Here is a 19665-nt window from a genome sequence, read left to right as displayed (position 1 = left end):
GTGTTCATAAATTTATGAAAAAAGTTGAGTTTTTCACTTGAAATACAGATCTACTTGGTATTGTTTGTGAGTGTGGGCCCTTGAGCACCATGTGCATGCATGTGGCACGTCTCTTTCCACAAGGTCCCACTTGCTTTCCCTTACTCAAAGAACCCTAAATTTTATTGGTTTTCTATTCATTCCTCCCCATGACTCGTCTCATTTCAAACCCAAAATTCTTCCTCTTCCTCTTTCATATTTGTTGCTATCTGGCCCTTTTGGTGGCACTCTGAAAGCACACTGCCTACCATGGAAACCAGTCACATTTTCTGAGTACACCAGCGCTCATGTGAAGACAAACCAAACTTTCCAATGACCACAGACCCGCATAGCTTTGAGCAAATTCCATTCTCAATCCTCCATTATAGGCCCCAAGATAAGGAATCAAGCTCTCATCCAAACCAGACAGCCATTTCTCCTGGTCGCTCCTCTCTTCTACTCTCACTACTATAGAAATAAAGCCACAGGATTTGTTTTTAAGCATATATACACCAAGCCTTTGCCTCTCTACCTTGCTTTCCCAATCGCTACCATGCAAGCCTCAGAGACATTCATGCGAGCTTTCCTCAAACGCATGCTCTTGGGTCTCCAAGTAGCTGGTGTTTCATCCGAGAGCATGACCATCCAAGAGAGAGAGAGTGCCATTAAGCTCTCGGCCGATGCCGCCTTGGCCGGCGCTAGAGGCAGCACAAATTGGACTCGTGCCCTCATTGCTAACCTTTCAAAACAAGCGAGGAGCAAGGCCCTCCTGAGGAGTATCCTCGGGAAAGATTATGAGAGGCTAACCAAGCCATGCCACCACACGTGGAAGATCCCGAGAAGTAGGAAGATCTTGAGGAGGAGTGTCAGGGTGTGCTCGAGGAGGAGAAATGCTCTTCGTGCACCTGCAACAAGTGTTCTTGCCAGGGTTTTGGTGAAGAAGAGGACTCAGGTTCTCAAAAGACTAATACCAGGGGGTGAGTCCTTGGATGGCTTCTATTTGTTGGATGAGACTTTAGATTATGTCGTCTCTCTCCGAGTTCAGGTTGATCTCATGCAACGCCTTTTGAAGGCCGTTGAAGCCTCAAATCTCAGGTAAGTTCAAGCATTACCTCCCTTTGGTTACATGATCGAGGGTGTCACCAAACTAATTATTTTTTTTATACTTCTGTATGTTTATATATACGTTAATTCAATCCTTCTGCATCCCTGCATTCTCTCTTTTTCTGCCCACAGATCTCCCAATGTGCTGCAAGCAAGGGAGGCTTCAAGTTTTCGTAAATGAGGGGCTTCAGAGATAGCTGCCTCTTAATCTCCCAAAACAATAAGAGGAAGAAACAACTCGGACCCAAGAAAGGCTTCCATAGATTGTAGCATGGGAGGCAACGTAATGAGTGTCTTAGCCTGTCAACTCTACTGAAGATGATGAAGAAATTATGTTGGTTTCTACATATCGTAAGGCCAAGCCGCAAAGAGACATGAGCTTGGGTTTGTATCTATATGATTGTTAGATTGTATCGAGAGAGAATGATGTTAGGGTTTCCAAAGCTTCGGATAGCATTTCCATGCTGATGGCATTATTAGCTAATAAATATAGAATTACAGTGCGGCATGAGTTCAAATCAAGGTATCTAAACCATCTAAACAGAAGAAAATTTCTTTCCAATTAAATTAAAACTACTTCTTTTGCTTTTTGAGAATGGATGGAGGAACCCACCAAGATTTCTCATTAAGAAAACAAAAAAAAAATACATCAAGGCCTTCTTGCAGCACCGATAGGTTTGCATATGATTTGTGTGCAAAGAACAATGGCAAGGTCCACATCAGACATCCATAAACCGCCTATGTCTGCCCATTCAGTTTGGACATGAAACAAATTGTGCCTCTAATGGAAAAGTTATGAAATATACAAGGGAAAAAAGTGAGGAAGCACAAGGTAACCATGAGAACTGTTTCCCAGTTTTCCTTCTCTTTCAAGGAAAAGGCTCAGGGAATGGGAAATCACATTTCCCATTGGCAAGGCTCCAAACTGTATGATCTTTAGAGAATATTGTAAGAATATTAGGAATTATCTAAGTAGTTGCAACCACTTAACTACTTAAGCATGAACGGAACTAATTACAGCATGACGAACACGATCAAGCCAGTTCAATTACAGAAGAATTTCCGGTTCATTTGAGTAAAACTTTTGGATGTTCAAGTCTAAGTCTTACCGATTACTGACCACGTTAATTTTTAGGAATTTGTGAAATATGAGTTCTAATCCATTTGGATTACGATATTTGAGCATGTTTAAATATCCAAATGTTCATCACTGATCAATTGTTAATGGAGGTATGTAAATGAAGTGAAAAATATAACAAGCCATCAACTAACTAGCCTGAGGCTATGACCATGTTTAAGAGAATAAAGCCATTTTGTTAGGCTCGAGTTTGTAAGATTTGTTTCAACGTTGTGGCATCATGAGGAATCCCAGAAGTTATACAACATCGATCTTTTCTGGTCTAGGTTCTTTAAGGCTCCCTGTTAACTCACTGGTTAGGCAGAGATTGCAATTATTTGTTTTTTTGGTAAAGAGAGGTTCTTTCGGAACACTTAGATGTGAAGGTTGTGTATAAAGAGGCCTATGATAGCGTGCATATTGATAGAGATTACACACACTGGACCTGTCAAATAATATGACCATGAAATAAGGATGGATGCATACTATCAAGCTTTAAGAAATGAGTTGATAGTTGACAATTAAATTGGCTATTAGGGCTTGACAAAAGGTAATGGGGTAATTATCACGACCCCCACCCCGTTCCCGGCGGGCCGCCGCGACGGTCCTAGGGTGCGGGTAGGCATAATGTAGAACCTTACTACCTATCAATCATCAATAAATTTTGAAAATTTTGGCATGATACATGCACAAAATGATCACCTTTTCTATATTGAGATGTCAGGATTATCTCAATACATACAACACTACCTGTTAGAGCAGCAATCACATAATCTATCACATAATAAACCTGGACAATATATAGCAATACATTATCATAGGTGTTGTTGGTGGTCCAAACCGAGAACGATTGGCACAGCGGTGTGAACGGGGTTCCGTTTGAGTTGCCTTGGTTGGTGTTGATTGCGCTCCACCTTCCACCGGGGAACCTGCAAGCAAGCCTCGCACCACCACTGGGGTAGTGGGGGCCCTCCGACGATCAAGTCAGAGGAGATTGGAGGAGAAAGAGAGATAATAGTAGCAAGTAAGAGAATGCTCTAGAAGTTCTCGCTTACCCCCCCTCCTCCCCCCAGCCGCATATATACCAGGCTGGGGGGTCTTTCAGGGGGGTTCGTCATCGTGGGGCACGATGGAGCTGCCACTGACACGGCCGTTACAGGGCGTCGTGGGGCAGCGCTGGGTACGGCCATGACAGGGCGTAGTGGAGCTCCGCCTTGTACGGCTGTTACAGGGGATCGTGGAGCAGCGCCAAATACAACCGTTGCAGGGAGTAGTGGAGCAGGAGGCTGCGGCGTGCCTCTGGGGAATAGCCTGTCGTTGTCGAGAGATGTCCGACTCGGGGTCGGGCTGCGGAGCCGAAGATGTCCGACTCGGGGTCGGATTGCTGGATCAAGGGGCTGCCGTAGTCTTCCTGGGCGCGCGTGCCGGTCACGTGGGGCATGGTGGCTAAGTTCCCCCGTAACAGTAGCCCCCCACTTCCGAGCCCGGAACCAGAAGGGGAACGGGTGAAGGGAGTGATGCTTCGAGATTGCCGCCATCCCTCGGAGAGGCGCGCGCGCTTCGAGCTCCCCGCCTTCTTTATGGCGTATGGCGGTCGTTGCTGACCTGGCAGTCTGAGGATTTCGGCGGACATCTTTCCTTAATGGCGTCGATTCGCCTTTGGGGCGCGAGCGACCCTTCGGCAGCCAGGCGTCCTCTGGCGTCACCGAGGCGTCACCCACCTTTCCGCCTATTTAACCGGGGGCCCTCCTCCGTCCGCCTTTCTCTTTACAGACATCTTCGAGTTTCTCCTTTGCGCTGCCGTCATTGCCGTCGGACTGTTCGCTTGCTCCTCCTTTGACGCTCTCGGAGCCGTTCTTCCTTCTCTTCCGGTGAGTTGCCCCATTCTTCAATTTAAGGCTCTCCATACTTTCTCCTTTTGTATTAGTGTACTCCAATCGTTCCGGTCCTTTCCCCCTTCTTGACCCCGTCCTGACCGTAGATTCACTGGCCATTAGGGATGGGCGAAGTGAGAGCAGACCGCATTAAGTCGGAGCTGTCGCCGAAGACCTAGATAGGTTCGTGGCTCGATACCACCTTCCCGAGGCCTGCAATGTTACGCTCCCGGGGCCTGAGGAGAGGATGTCCCATCCTCCTCCAGGGAAGGTTGCCATCAATGAGGGCATTCTTCAGGCCGGGTTCCGCTTTCCCCCCTCGGACTTAGTTGTGCAGGTGCTTCGGGGTTTAAGAGTGGCGCCGACGCAACTGGTGCCGAACTCATGGCGCGCCCTGACGGCCTTCCAGGTTCTCTGCCGCATGCACGAAGTTCCCGCCACCCTGAATGTCTTTTGGGAATGCTACGGCCTGAACGGCCACCCCCAGGACAGAGGCTGGTGGTGCTTTGCGGCGCGGCGAGGGTGCGGCCTCGTCAAGGAGGCTCCTTCCTCCATTCACGGCTGGAAGGAGCGTTTCTTTTTCATTGACGTAGATCCCTCTTGGGGAATCAGGGCCACCTGGGAGACGCCGATGAAGTCCCCGATCGGCCTATCGAGGTTGTCGAGGGAGGAATCCGATGACGTCGCCGTCTTGAAGGGGTTGGTTGCCGAGGGCCGGCTCCCCCCGGTGTCTCGCCTTATTTCTGAGGACACCTTGGTGAACGTCGGCCTGAGCTCGGTCCCCGCTGACCGTGAGCCCGCCACCACTTCTTTTTTAGCTTTTTTTTTCTCCTCTTTCGTTTCTTCTTTCTATCAGCTTCTCAGTCTCCGACCATCTCGTCCTTTTTGCAGAAATCGACGACGTCATGCGGTCGGACAGGGCGATGGCTGTTGGTAGGACGTCCCTACTGGAAGCAGTCCGGAGGAAGAAACGAGCTCCTCCGAGCGGGGCCCCACCGGCGAAGAAGTCCCGTCGGCAGGCGACTCCGACGCCGACAGACGGGTCCGGACCTACCGATCAGGGGGACGCCGCGGGCGCGGACCGGCAGTTGACGCTGTATCAGCCCTCCGATGCCGAGACTACCGTTTTTCCGGAGGCATCACCCGGGCGCGCCCGAGATGGACGGGTCGGACGTGATCGGTCCCCAGCCCAGCCTTCGACTCGGTCGGCTCCGGATGATACGAGGAGGGACGCGCCGAGGCCCCGGCCGAGCGGGACCCTGTCAATTCCAGGGGCGGTCCCCGCCCCGAGCATGGTCAGCATGACTCTTCCCCAAGCGACGGGTAAGGGTAAGGCTGCAGAACCACCGTCCGACTCCGGGAAGAAGTCGGGGTCGGCCTTCACTTTCGCCGGCGCCCGAAACCTCATCGAGACGGTGCTGCTGGAGAAGGACCGCAGGCAAGTCCGGGAGATGAGGGTCCCTGACATTGGGGCTGCCAGCTGCGTCTGTCTCATGTCGGTGAGTGTTCTTTTGGTCGCTTTCATCATTTATAGGCTCTGTTGATCCCCGCCTGACGCCCTCGTTTCTCCTATCTCTTAGCTCGCCCAGTACATGATCCGCCTGGAGGAGTGCTACGAGGAACATGCGAGGCTTCTGGCGAGGGCCGAGAGCCAACTGAAGGCAGTAGAGGAGGGAGGTCAGGCTGCGGCGGGGAGGACGACCAGGGACCTCGAGATGAGGCTCCAGGTGGCCGAAGAGCGGGCACTCGGCTTCGTCACCCTCGAGAAGCAACTGTTGGAGGCTCAGGAGCAACTCAAGGTTGCCTCGGGTCTCGAGGGCGAGATTAAGAAGGCGGAGGAGCGGGCCGAGAAGCAGTCCCAAAAGGCTGCCGACTACCGGGAGAGGTGGGAGAAGGCCCAGCGGTCAGCCGACAACGCCCGCAACCGAACCCGGTCTCTTGAAGCCAAGCTGGGCGAATTGGAGTCGGCCTTGGAGAAGTCCCGCGCGAGCGACCAGGAGCTTCATTCGCGCCTGGAGGAGGCTGAGGCTGCTCGCATTGCTGCCGAGGCGAAGCACAAGGAGGCTCAGGCTGATCTGCTGAGGGTCTCCTCCGAGGCGGACGACCGGATTGTGGCGAAGGTCTTGGAGGCGAAAGCTCAGATTATGGAGCGGGCAGAGGCGGCGCTGGCCGAGAAGAGTGCGGAAATCGGGCGTCAGGCGGTACAGGCTTATCGTCGGTCCGCCGAGTTCACCCGTGATATGTCGGAGGCAGTACAGGCCTATCGTCAGTCTGACGAGTTCGTCCGTGACATGTCGGACGCGGGGTCCGACTCCTTTATCTTAGGCTTCGAGGAAGGCCTGACAAGGGTGTCGGCTAAGTACCCCGAAATTGACCTGAGTGGGATCTCTCTTCTAGACTCCTCTCCGGCGCCATTGCCTGCTGATTCTCCAACCGCCTCCCTACCCCCTGCGGACGTACCCGGCGTTCCTGACCCGGGGGTTCCTCCAAGCTGACCTTCTGTATTTTTGTTCTTTTCTTTGTGTGTTGGCGTTTTGCCAAGTTGTATGGGTCTCGGCCCTGAAACAATGAAAGTTAATGCAAATAGAGTTTCTTCATTTCACTTTCGTCCTTCTTCTTTTTAACTCTTGGTAGCGTCTCGCTGACTCCCGACTCTTGAAATTCTTCTGGCGCTAGGCCAGGTATCTGAGGGTTAGGCCTCAGGGAATTCTTCCGGCGCTAAGCCAGGCATCCGAGGGTTAGGCCTCAGGAACTTCTTCCGGCGCTAAGCCAGGCATCCGAGGGTTAGGCCTCAGAAACTTCTTCCGGCGCTAAGCCAGGCATCCGAGGGTTAGGCCTCAGGAACTTCTTCCGGCGCTAAGCCAGGCATCCGAGGGTTAGGCCTCAGAAAATTCCGCTCGTTGGTCGGCCAAGGCTGGCGCAAGCCGAGGTGACCGGTCGGGGCTTCAGGCTAGTCTGCTCCCGGGATGATCATCGGGTTAGCCTGGCATCCGAGGGCCGAGCCTCGAAAAATTTCGCTCGTTGGTCGGCCAAGGCTGGCGCAAGCCGAGGCGACCGGTCGGGGCTTCAGGCTAGTCTGCTCCCGGGATGATCATCGGGTTAGCCTGGCATCCGAGGGCCGAGCCTCGGAAAATTCCGCTCGTTGGTCGGCCAAGGCTGGCGCAAGCCGAGGCGACCGGTCGGGGCTTCAGGCTAGTCTGCTCCCGGGATGATCATCGGGTTAGCTTGGCATCCGAGGGCCGAGCCTCGGGAAATTCCGCTCGTTGGTCGGCCAAGGCTGGCGCAAGCCGAGACGACCGGTCGGGACTTCAGGCTAGTCTGCTCCCGGGATGATCATCGGGTTAGCCTGGCGTCTGAGGGTTGTCAGGCCTCAGGAAATTCCGCTCGTCGGTCGGCCAAGGCTGGCGCAAGCCGAGGCGACCGGTCGGGGCTTCAGGCTAGTCTGCTCCCGGGATGATCATCGGGTTAGCCTGGCATCCGAGGGCCGAGCCTCGGGAAATTCCGCTCGTTGGTCGGCCAAGGCTGGCGCAAGCCGAGGCGACCGGTCGGGGCTTCAGGCTAGTCTGCTCCCGGGATGATCATCGGGTTAGCCTGGCATCCGAGGGCCGAGCCTCGGAAAATTCCGCTCGTTGGTCGGCCAAGGCTGGCGCAAGCCGAGGCGACCGGTCGGGGTTTCAGGCTAGTCTGCTCCCGGGATGATCATCGGGTTAGCCTGGCATCCGAGGGCCGAGCCTCGAAAAATTCCGCTCGTTGGTTGGCCAAGGCTGGCGCAAGCCGAAGCGACCGGTCGGGGCTTCAGGCTAGTTTGCTCCCGGAATGATCATCGGGTTAGCCTGGCATCCGAGGGCCGAGCCTCGAAAAATTCCGCTCGCTGGTCGTGTGCCTGTCGCTTGCCGCCCGACGGGATTTCTCCGTGGCCAGCTGCGATCGTGTTTCTCCTCCTCTCCAAGCGTCGCCTGGGGAACACCAGATGGGCATTAAATGCTAATTGAGGGGTTACCTGGGAAATCGGATCGCCAGTTGCTGCTTGCGAGGAGTGTCAGTTAAGCGGCCGCGATACGGGCGTTCTTCGAGGCGGATGCGGCTTGGGCGCGAGCGGAGATATGTGGACCTAGGGGTACAGGCCACCCGGAGTGTCCTGCACAAAGAATGCGATTAAGGAGAATAACGCTTAGGAAATCGCGGGAAGATACGCCTCGGGAGCCGGATCGGCTCCGAATTCAATGCGCCCACATTTATTGGAGCCACCCGCATCGGAACGACCGGGGGGCCGCAGTTTGGCTATAAATATTGGTGCAGGTGCGATGGAGCCTGCCAAGCCGGAGTTATTCAGGTTGCCATGGATCGTGGGCCTCCTCTCCGGCACATGGTTGAGAGACCCCTACCGAAGGAACGGGAGGCGCGCCCTTCGCGACTTCCGCCAACTAGCCGTTTCATCTGGGATCAACAAGGAGGTTCTCCCCGGCGGAACTCCGCTCTAGGCGTTTCATCCGGGATCACGTCTCCCCTCCTTGAAGTTCAGCCTCCCGATTGAGCTCCGCACCAGACGCTTGATCCGGGACCGCGCCTCCATATGCTCTTCTCCCTTGTATTCCCTCTCTCCCCTAACACTGGGGAGGACCGGAATATCCCTTGGAGGTGGCGTTCCCCTGGAGGCAGCGGGAGCTTCTTCTGCGGCGGCTCCTCGTCTTTCTCGTGAGGCGTGGATGGCGCCTCTGGATAGGAGCAGTGTGGACTTCTCCTTCGTCCACTTCTTCTTCATCCGCGCTGGCTCTTCGTCTTTTTCGTGAGACGTCGATGGCGCCTCCGATTGGAAGCACCCACTTCCGGTGGAATTGCAGCCGCTTCGGATGGAGGTTTCGGGATCCCAGATCTTCAGCTCCTCGGAGTCTCCACCTCTTCTTTACTTTCTTTACACCCTAATTCCCCTCTGGGAATTCCTTGTAATCACACGAGCACGCCATTGTAACCAGAAATTATTGAAATGAAAAGTGTTATACATTTTTGAACTGTCTTTCTGGCATTGTCGTTCTACTGGTAATACATCCGCAGGTTAGCGGAATTCCAGCTCCTTGGAATTTCTCGACCATCAGGGCCTCCAACTGGTAGGAGCCAGGTCAGTTTACCCAGCGAACCCTATACGGGCCTTCCCAATTTGGCGCTAGCTTCCCACCTTCCGCAGGTTGAGATGCTTTAGCTCGCCTTAGCACCAGATCTCCGATTCTGAAAAACTTCGGTCGGACTTTGGAGTTGTAATATCGGGCCACCCTCCGCTGATACATCGCCATCCGAACCTGCGCCATTTCCCTCGCTTCTTCCAAGAGATCCAGGTTCCCTCGGAGTTGCTCCGAATTGGCCTCGGGTCGGTGCGCGGCCACCCGAGGTGAGGGGAGTCCGAGCTCCACGGGGACAACGGCTTCCGTGCCATAGGTTAGGCTGAAAGGCGTTTCCCCGGTAGGGGTCCGATGCGTGGTCCGATACGCCCAAAGGACATTCTCGAGTTCTTCGACCCAAGCTTGCCCCGTCCGACCGATTCGCGCTTTGATTCCTTGGAGGATTGTCCGATTTGTGACCTCGGCCTCGCCGTTGGTTTGGGGATGCGACACAGATGTGAACCGATGCTCGATCCCGAACTCCTCGCAGAAGTCACGGAAATGCTTGTTGTCGAACTGTCGACCATTATCCGAGATGAGGACCCGAGGTACCCCAAATCGGACAATGATGTTCTTCTTCACGAACTTCCGGACTTGCGCCTCCGTGATAGTGGCCAGCGGCTCTGCCTCCACCCACTTGGTGAAGTAGTCGATTGCAACAATCAAAAATTTCCGCTGAGCTGAAGCGACGGAGAATGGTCCGAGGATATCCATTCCCCACTGGGCGAAGGGCCAGGGTGCAGTGATTGGTGCCAAGGGGACAGAAGGGACTCTCTGGACGTTGGCGCGGCGCTGGCAGGCGTCGCATTTCCGTACATGATCCTTTGAGTCCTCCAACAAGGTAGGCCAATAATAGCCTTGCCTCATGATCTTGTGCGCTAAGGACCTAGCCCCCAAGTGTGATCCGCAAACGCCTTCGTAGACTTCGCCGAGGACGTAGGCCGCTTCCGAGGGGCGGAGGCACTTTAAGAGGGGGGCGGTGTGTTGGGAACCCGCCCATGCCGCTGATATTTCAAAAATTTTCAGATGGCAGCGGAATCGGCATGCACGGGTTCGACGTTCATCGCATGAACGTTGTTTCGAGACCTTTCGTAATTAGGTAAGAATTAAAACTTTTAAAACTATTAGGAAGATCAAATCTTCACCTTGCGCGGGTAGATGATCACCGCAAATCTGAATTCGTGGTTTTTGGAAGAGGGTTCGCTTGAAGCCGTTCAAACGTCCGGCCTCTACGGGTATCCACACGAAGCAGGATCCGATCCAAGCTCTCTATCTCACCGGGGTGCTAGCTCCCTTGCAGAGATAGCTTTTGATGGCTGATCTCCTCTCTTTCAATCAACTCTTGATTGTGTTTGAGAGGAGGAAGAAGAAGGATGAAGAAGAGGAAGAAGATCAAAGCCCTTCGCAGCCTTCTTCTTTTCTTATGCGTTGAAGCCAAGAGGAAGGAGAAGGGACGCCGCCAAGCTTCAACTTGCTTGCACCTTGCTTGCGGCCCAACCAAGGGAGGAGAGGGGCTGGTGGCGGCAGCAAGAAGAGGAAGAGAGAACTACCTAGGGCGCCGGCCCTAGGTCCCTTTTATAAGCATCAAGGGCTCCTCCAAAGTAGGAGCCCTAGATGATTTTCCAAAGAGGGGGGCGCCGGCCCCTCTCTTCATGCCGCACACAAGGAGAGGAGGAGGGGCGTGATCCCTCCTTCTTGTGATGCCCTAATCCTCTTCCAAAGAGGATTAGGTGCCTCTCTTATGGTTTAATCCCAATCCAATTAGGATTAGCCAATTGGGTTCAATCTATGCTAGTCCTAATCCAATTAGGACTTGAATGAACCATGACTCAATTGAACTCTTCAATCCTAATCCAATTAGGAGTCATGTTGATTTATTAGATTATTAATTAATTTAGACTTAAGGAATCCTAATCCAATTAGGATTTGTTTAATTTTAGTCCTAATCCAATTAGGACTCTATTTGAATTCGAAGTCCTAATCCAATTAGGATTTCTAGGAATCCTACTCCAAGTAGGAATCCAATTTTAAAATTCCTAATCTCATTAGGATTGTAGGAATCCTATTCCAAATAGGAATCCCAGTCCTACTCCAACTAGGATTCCCAGTCCTAATCCAATTAGGACTCTAGGAATCCTACTCGAAGTAGGATTTGTGTTTAAGTCCAATTAATTAATTCCCTTTGTTCCTTCTTCAACTTCTTATCAATCAAATTGATTTCTTGTGATTCCTAATCACGATTTCAACCATCGGATCGGTCAATACTTCTAGTGTGTGTGACCCCATAGGTTCTATTCTGACTGGTAGTGAGATATATTGTGATCTCTATCACTATATCATTGAAAACTCCTTTCAATGGGTTGGAACGATTCCAACTCAACTCATTAGGGTTTATCGATCATCAAGATGATCCCTATGAGTCCCACCATCCACCAGTGACACCTAGCAGCATGTAGTGGCTACCCAGCAGAATGGAATGATGAACCTCTAGGTGCAGTTAACATGTGATACAGTCCTACTATCGTGGATCCCTACAGGACGGAGGTCATGGACAACTCGTCAAACCCCATCGTCTGTCATATGTCAAGATTTATTCGACTTGAGTTCGATAGTGGAAAACTCTTTTTCCACTTTATATTACTGCCCTGGCCAAGGTCTTAGAACTCAGTCTAACAAATCACATAGGATCACTCCTCTTCTATCAAGGTCGATAGATTCCTTATAGGTGCATACCCTACTCCTACAGTGAACCTACTGCAGCCAATCTACACTGCATGGACCCATATGGCTAGAGACCATGTATGTGTGCAGTCAAACTACAATAACCTCACTGTGAGTAGCCGAAGCACCGCAGGTCAAAGGACCAGTCACACTACTGCAACATCAAGCAAGTCACTGACGAGTGGATAGACATCCAAGTGACTTCTTGTCTTGGTCACGCTCAATACCCTTGTTCTCTAACAAGCACCTGCACTATCACTTCAGTGTCCCTACACTGTGGACTCAAGTCTCGTCCATCCAGAAGAAAAGTGATCTGTGCACTGATCGGATCGATCACCGTCCTCGTGATGATCCTTTGATCAGGAGCATTTAGAAATTAATCACCAATGATACATGGCTCAAATTCTCAACTCTTGAGAATATGTATCATCATCTTATTAATTCCTTGGACGATTCATAGACACATAAATAATATGAATGAAAAGATGCTTTTTATTTATTCAATAATAAACAGTCAAGTACAAAATTATGTCCCTAGAATCAACAATGTGTCAGCCAAATTGGCTTCTAGGGCATACATCTAACAATCTCCCACTTGCACTAAAGCCAATTGGTCATATATCTTAGGCCCATCTTCTCAAGGTGGGCTTCAGTCTTTTGCTGACTCAGCTGCTTAGTGAACGGGTCTGCCACGTTATCCGCGGAGTCTTCTCTCTGCACCTCTATATCATATATAGTCGCGTATGAAATGGAAGCGCCGCTCTATGTGCTTGGATTTCTGATGAGACCATGGCTCCATAGCTTGTGCTATGGTGCCAATGTTATCGCAGTAAAGTGTTATGGCATGTAATGACATTACACCTAACTCTGCAATTAACTTTTAATCAGAAGGTTTCCACTGCACCCTTAGATACGGCTTAACATTCAGCTTCTAAGGTAGAATCTATAATGATCGGTTGTTTGGAACTCTTCCAATTTACTGAACCACAATTGCACATATTCTGATGTAGACTTTGTATCATCAATATGTGTGCATCCTTCTACCTTCAACTCTGATCTTCTCCCAAAGACCAGGAACATGTCCTTAGTTCTTCTCAAGTACTTAAGACTGTTCTTTCACAGCTATCCAGTGCTTCTTGCCTGGATCCGACTGATATCTGCTTGTGACACTCACAGCAAGAGCTATATCAGGTTGTGTACACAGCATGGCATACATGAGGCTTCCCATTGCTGATGCATAGGGAATCTTGCTCATGTGTTGAATCTCTTCAGCACCTCCTCTATGTACATCTTCTGTGAAAGGCCAAGCATTCTTTTAGATCTATCTCTATAGACCTTTATTTCCAAAATATAGGATGCTTCCCCAAGGTCTTTCATGGAGAATTCTTTTGACAACCAGACCTTGACCGAGGTTAGCATGGGAATATCATTTCCAATCAGGAGAATGTCATCTACGTATAGTACGAGAAAAACGACAGCACTCCCACTAACCTTTTTGTAAACACACGGTTCCTCTTCGTTTTTGATGAAATCAAACGTTTTGATTGCGTCATCGAAACGAGTGTTCCAACTCCGAGATGCTTGCTTTAGTCCATAGATAGACCTTTGCAGCTTGCAGACCTTGTGATCTCCATCACTGGAAGTGAAACCCAAAGGCTGTTCCATATAGATATCTTCATCAAGATATCCATTCAGGAAAGCAGTTTTCACATCCATCTGCCAGATTTCATAATCATAAAATGCTGCAATGGCAAGCAATGTTCGGATGGATTTTAGCATGGCTACAGGTGAAAAGGTCTCCTGATAGTCAATGCCTTCGCGCTGACTATACCCTTTCGCCACAAGCCTTGCCTTATAGGTCTCTACCTCTCCATCCGAATCTATCTTCCTTTTGTAGATCCATTTGCATCCAGTAGGTACAATACCTTCTGGTGGGTCTACTAAGGTCCAGACTTGGTTGGAACGCATGGAGTCTAACTCTGACTTCATTGCTTCCAGCCATTTCTCGGAATCGATATCAGATATCGCCTCGTTGTAGGTTTTGGGATCCTGTATGTGATCCCTATCTCCCACTAGGAACATTTCCTCGGTATCCTCTTCTAGTATACCTAAGTATCTATCGGGAGGATGGGAGACCCTACTAGATCTACGAGGTGGTCGAGGGACATTGTGTACTGGCTCTGTATGAATGGGTTCAATAGGATCCATGACTCGTTGCTTTTCAGAGACTTTCTCTTCAAGCTCAATTTTCCTCCCACTGCCTCTATCAAGGATAAACTGATTTTCCAAGAAGATGGCATGACGGCTCACAAACACATTGTGATCCTTTGAGACGTAAAAATTGTATCCTAATGACTCTTTAGGATATCCTATAAAACGAGCACTTATGGTCCTAGCCTCTAACTTGTCCGCCTGTAGTCTCTTGACGTGGGCCGGACATCCTCAAATCTTGAGATGACCCAGACTTGGTTTCTTACCATGCCATATCTCATACGGTGTGGTAGGAACGGATTTAGAGGGAACTCTATTCAATAAATAAATCGCTGTGAGTAAGGCATCTCCCCAAAGGAACATAGGTAAATCAGTGAAGCTCATCATGGACCTGACCATGTCCAACAGGGTCCGATTCCTCCTCTCTGACACCCCGTTGAGTTGAGGTGTACCCGGAGGTGTCCATTGTGAGACTATGCCGTTTTCTTTGAGATAGTCCCGGAATTCCCTACTAAGGTATTCTCCTCCTCGATCTGATCGAAGAGCCTTAAGAGGTTTTCCAGTTTGTTTTTCTACTTCATTCTTGAACTCTTTGAACTTTTCAAAAGATTCAGACTTGTGTCTCATAAGATACACATACCCATACCGTGAATAATCATCGGTAAAGGTAATGAAGTAAGAATAACGTCCCCTGGCTAGCACATCGAATGGGCCACATACATCTGTATGTACTAGGGTAAGTATTTCAGTGGTCCTCTCCCCATGTCCTACAAAGGGCAATCTAGCCATTTTTTCTTGAAGACAGGACTCGCAAACTGGATATGACTCGGAAGTCAATGAGCCGAGAAGCCCATCTTTATCCATTTTGTTCATCCTATCCTCTCCAATATGGCCAAGTCTGAGGTGCTACAAATATCTTTGGTTTATCTCATCTCTGGATCTTTTGAATCCTTTGGCACTCACATCTTGCTCGGTAACATTCACAGATACATCCATATGTAAATGATAGAGACTGTCAATCATGAAACCACGTGTGACTATTTTATTTCTCAAATAAATAGAACAGCAGTCTTTGTCAAATGTAAAAACATGACCTTCCTGTGCTAGACATGAAACAGAAATTAAATTTCTGCTAGCAACAGGTACATAATAGCAGTCTCTAAGTATTAAACTAAATCCAGACGGTAGTCGCAGATGGTAGGTGCCCACAGCCACAGCAGCAACTTTTGCCCCGTTGCCAACCCGAAGGGTTACCGCACCTTCCGCCAGCCTTCTACTTTCCTTTAGACCCTGCATGGTAGTGCACAAATGAGCACTAGAACCAGAATCTATAACCCAACTAGAAGTAGAAGAAACCGTTAGATTAGTTTCAATTATGAGCAAGTCTATACCTTCTGAAGGTATGTCACCTTTCTTGTTCTTTAGGCTCTCGAGGTATGAAGGACAGTTTCTCTTCCAGTGGCCTTCGACATTGCAGTGGAAACATTTTCCTTTGTCGTTAGCCTTTTTCTTTTGAACTTCCTTCTTTGGCTTCTTGTCTTTCTTCTGCTTCTTAGCAGGCTTCTTTTTCTTCCAAGTAGACTTTCTCTTGGAACCAGAAGTCAACTCAGCAGTAAGGACATTGCCCCTTGAACCTTTCAAGGCTCCCTCAGCAGTTACCAACATGTTGATTAGTTCAGTCTTAGTGCATTCAATCTTATTCATGTGGTAGTTTACTATAAACTGACCAAATGAATCAGGAAGTGACTGTAGGATCAAATCCACTTGCAATTCCTTGTGCATGTCCATACCGAGCTTCTCAAGCTCCTCTAGGTCCTTGATCATGGTCAGACCGTGATCATGGACAGACTGCCCTTCGCGCATCTTCGCTTTGAAAAGCCTCTTGGACACTTCAAAACGAGCTGTGCGACTCTGCTCACCATACAACTCTTGCAGGTGTGCCAGTATGTCCCTAGCAGTCTTTATATTTTCATGCTGGCATTGGAGTTCATTAGACATGGATGCCATCATATAGCATTTTACTCTAATGTCATCATCCAACTACTTTTTATGCAACTCACGCTGAACATCAGTAGGACGTGCTGGTAGTGTGGGGATATCTGAATCGAGTATGTAGCCTATCTTCTCACAGTCCAAAACTATTTTGAGATTTCTAAGCCAGTCTTTGTAATTGGTTCCGGTCAGTCGGTTGGTCTCAAGAATACGGATCAGAGGGTTTGAAGCCGACATTGTATCTGCAGAGAGTAAAGATTCTAGTTAGACTTTTGTACTTGATCCTAATCTGTTCTAAGGTCTTTTAGAACAAATGTAACTCCCACTATTTTCTCGAATCCCTCACACTCCCCTGGTAGGGAAACGGAAATCCTACACGACTAGGGTTTCTAGTGGGTACTGCGGTCCCACCAATTTACATGCCACCTCACCTAACAGTTATTGGTGACACATAGATGGATGAGTGTACAACTCTTGTACAATGCTTCTCAAGCATGTTGCAGTGTAACTTGGTCTCTAAGCCATGAAGACCTCACCTAACAGTTATTGGTCCCATTTCTTAGTTAAGTCAGACCCACCGTATAACCGTAGGAATAAAGTCGTCATTGGGTCCTCACCTAACAGTTATTGGTGCCCAACCCCACCTTTACCCTACAACATCTCATGTCTATAGAGAGGTCCAGCCCCCCGATGCATGACCATTGTGTCCAGCCGAGACAAATCAACATCAGAAAGGCCTTAGCAGCTCTACTACAGTGGAAGACCTATTGACTTAATATTGGTTAATCAGGTCTTAGTGTTTGCAACTTGAGCCCTTCATAAGAGGTAATCGAACAATTGGCCAGGTAAGCAGGTGGGAGGCTCTCCTTACTCAGAGAGTAAGGTCCTAATTAAGTAACCACCTTTCATGCTTTCCTAGACACCAATTAGATCAATTAATCTAATATGACTTGCTCATGTCGGTTCACTCTCGACTTGATTGAGGAGGTTTTGATTTAGGTCTCAATTGGGTTTGCTACATCACATGTAAACCTATCTACCCGACTCGCATTCACATCTCATGCAAACGGTACATCACAGGCAGTTATAATCGCAGCATCAAATAAAGTTAAACTTTAAATAGGTGATGATCATGGATTCTAATTAGGTCGTATTACAAGCACATGCACATCAATCGATCAAGTGGTCTTCAACTCTTGAATTGGTTCTAAGCCACCTTGATTCGATCCTTGATCAACTCTTGATCCCATCGCCATCAACCGCTTAGATCACCTTTCATCTCATGCCTTTGCTTCAACTTGATCGTTGATGTACATCACATCACAGAAATACAACCAGATGTAAAATAAAAATAAAAATAAATTACATCTCCTTTTAGGAGGCACGCAGGCCTCTCAAAACATCAAATAAGATGCATGCAAGCATCTGAAAAATTACATGACATCGCAGATCACATCGCAGGTCATTACATTTGATACCAAAAGGGGTTGAATCCTATGATCATCACCGTATGCAACAATTATAATTTTCAGATCTGAAAACTAACTGATTGTATCATGACATAGGTCGCTGATCATGTTAATCATGATTCTAAACTTTGTAATCTCATTAACAACGCAATTAGAATCATCATTTTATCACATAAAAATCAGCATGCAAAAAATCAGCACCCCTGAAAAATTTGCATGCAGAATTTTTCAGCATGCATGATCATTCAATTTTCAGATCTAATATGCCTTTAGATATTTAATTCTTACCTTAATCTACGAAGCCTAGGCTCTGATACCACTGTTGGGAACCCGCCCATGCCGCTGATATTTCAAAAATTTTCAGATGGCAGCGGAATCGGCATGCACGGGTTCGACGTTCATCGCATGAACGTTGTTTCGAGACCTTTCGTAATTAGGTAAGAATTAAAACTTTTAAAACTATTAGGAAGATCAAATCTTCACCTTGCGCGGGTAGATGATCACCGCAAATCTGAATTCGTGGTTTTTGGAAGAGGGTTCGCTTGAAGCCGTTCAAACGTCCGGCCTCTACGGGTATCCACACGAAGCAGGATCCGATCCAAGCTCTCTATCTCACCGGGGTGCTAGCTCCCTTGCAGAGATAGCTTTTGATGGCTGATCTCCTCTCTTTCAATCAACCCTTGATTGTGTTTGAGAGGAGGAAGAAGAAGGATGAAGAAGAGGAAGAAGATCAAAGCCCTTCGCAGCCTTCTTCTTTTCTTATGCGTTGAAGCCAAGAGGAAGGAGAAGGGACGCCGCCAAGCTTCAACTTGCTTGCACCTTGCTTGCGGCCCAACCAAGGGAGGAGAGGGGCTGGTGGCGGCAGCAAGAAGAGGAAGAGAGAACTACCTAGGGCGCCGGCCCTAGGTCCCTTTTATAAGCATCAAGGGCTCCTCCAAAGTAGGAGCCCTAGATGATTTTCCAAAGAGGGGGGCGCCGGCCCCTCTCTTCATGCCACACACAAGGAGAGGAGGAGGGGCGTGATCCCTCCTTCTTGTGATGCCCTAATCCTCTTCCAAAGAGGATTAGGTGCCTCTCTTATGGTTTAATCCCAATCCAATTAGGATTAGCCAATTGGGTTCAATCTATGCTAGTCCTAATCCAATTAGGACTTGAATGAACCATGACTCAATTGAACTCTTCAATCCTAATCCAATTAGGAGTCATGTTGATTTATTAGATTATTAATTAATTTAGACTTAAGGAATCCTAATCCAATTAGGATTTGTTTAATTTTAGTCCTAATCCAATTAGGACTCTATTTGAATTCGAAGTCCTAATCCAATTAGGATTTCTAGGAATCCTACTCCAAGTAGGAATCCAATTTTAAAATTCCTAATCTCATTAGGATTGTAGGAATCCTATTCCAAATAGGAATCCCAGTCCTACTCCAACTAGGATTCCCAGTCCTAATCCAATTAGGACTCTAGGAATCCTACTCGAAGTAGGATTTGTATTTAAGTCCAATTAATTAATTCCCTTTGTTCCTTCTTCAACTTCTTATCAATCAAATTGATTTCTTGTGATTCCTAATCACGATTTCAACCATCGGATCGGTCAATACTTCTAGTGTGTGTGACCCCATAGGTTCTATTCTGACTGGTAGTGAGATATATTGTGATCTCTATCACTATATCATTGAAAACTCCTTTCAATGGGTTGGAACGATTCCAACTCAACTCATTAGGGTTTATCGATCATCAAGATGATCCCTATGAGTCCCACCATCCACCAGTGACACCTAGCAGCATGTAGTGGCTACCCAGCAGAATGGAATGATGAACCTCTAGGTGCAGTTAACATGTGATACAGTCCTACTATCGTGGATCCCTACAGGACGGAGGTCATGGACAACTCGTCAAACCCCATCGTCTGTCATATGTCAAGATTTATTCGACTTGAGTTCGATAGTGGAAAACTCTTTTTCCACTTTATATTACTGCCCTGGCCAAGGTCTTAGAACTCAG

General features: G+C 48.7%; 1 protein-coding gene across 1 annotated transcript; it reads left to right on the top strand.

Moving 5' to 3' along the window:
- The first annotated feature begins 258 nt into the window (after positions 1-258).
- LOC103719520 (transcription factor IBH1-like 1) lies at positions 259-1660 on the top strand. The gene is made up of 2 exons (XM_008808813.5): positions 259-1113; positions 1255-1660. The coding sequence occupies exons 1-2, from the start codon at positions 572-574 to the stop codon at positions 1301-1303; spliced, it is 591 nt and encodes a 196-aa protein (XP_008807035.1). The 5' UTR covers positions 259-571; the 3' UTR covers positions 1304-1660.
- The last annotated feature ends 18005 nt before the right edge of the window (positions 1661-19665 follow it).

The sequence above is a fragment of the Phoenix dactylifera genome, chromosome 11 (assembly GCF_051530095.1).
Source record: "Phoenix dactylifera cultivar Ajwa chromosome 11, Ajwa_hap1_PhDact_Kaust_v1.1, whole genome shotgun sequence".
In the NCBI taxonomy this organism is placed as follows: domain Eukaryota; kingdom Viridiplantae; phylum Streptophyta; class Magnoliopsida; order Arecales; family Arecaceae; genus Phoenix; species Phoenix dactylifera.
The sequence above is the reverse complement of the archived record's forward strand: the minus strand, read 5'-3'. Positions and strand labels throughout refer to the sequence as shown.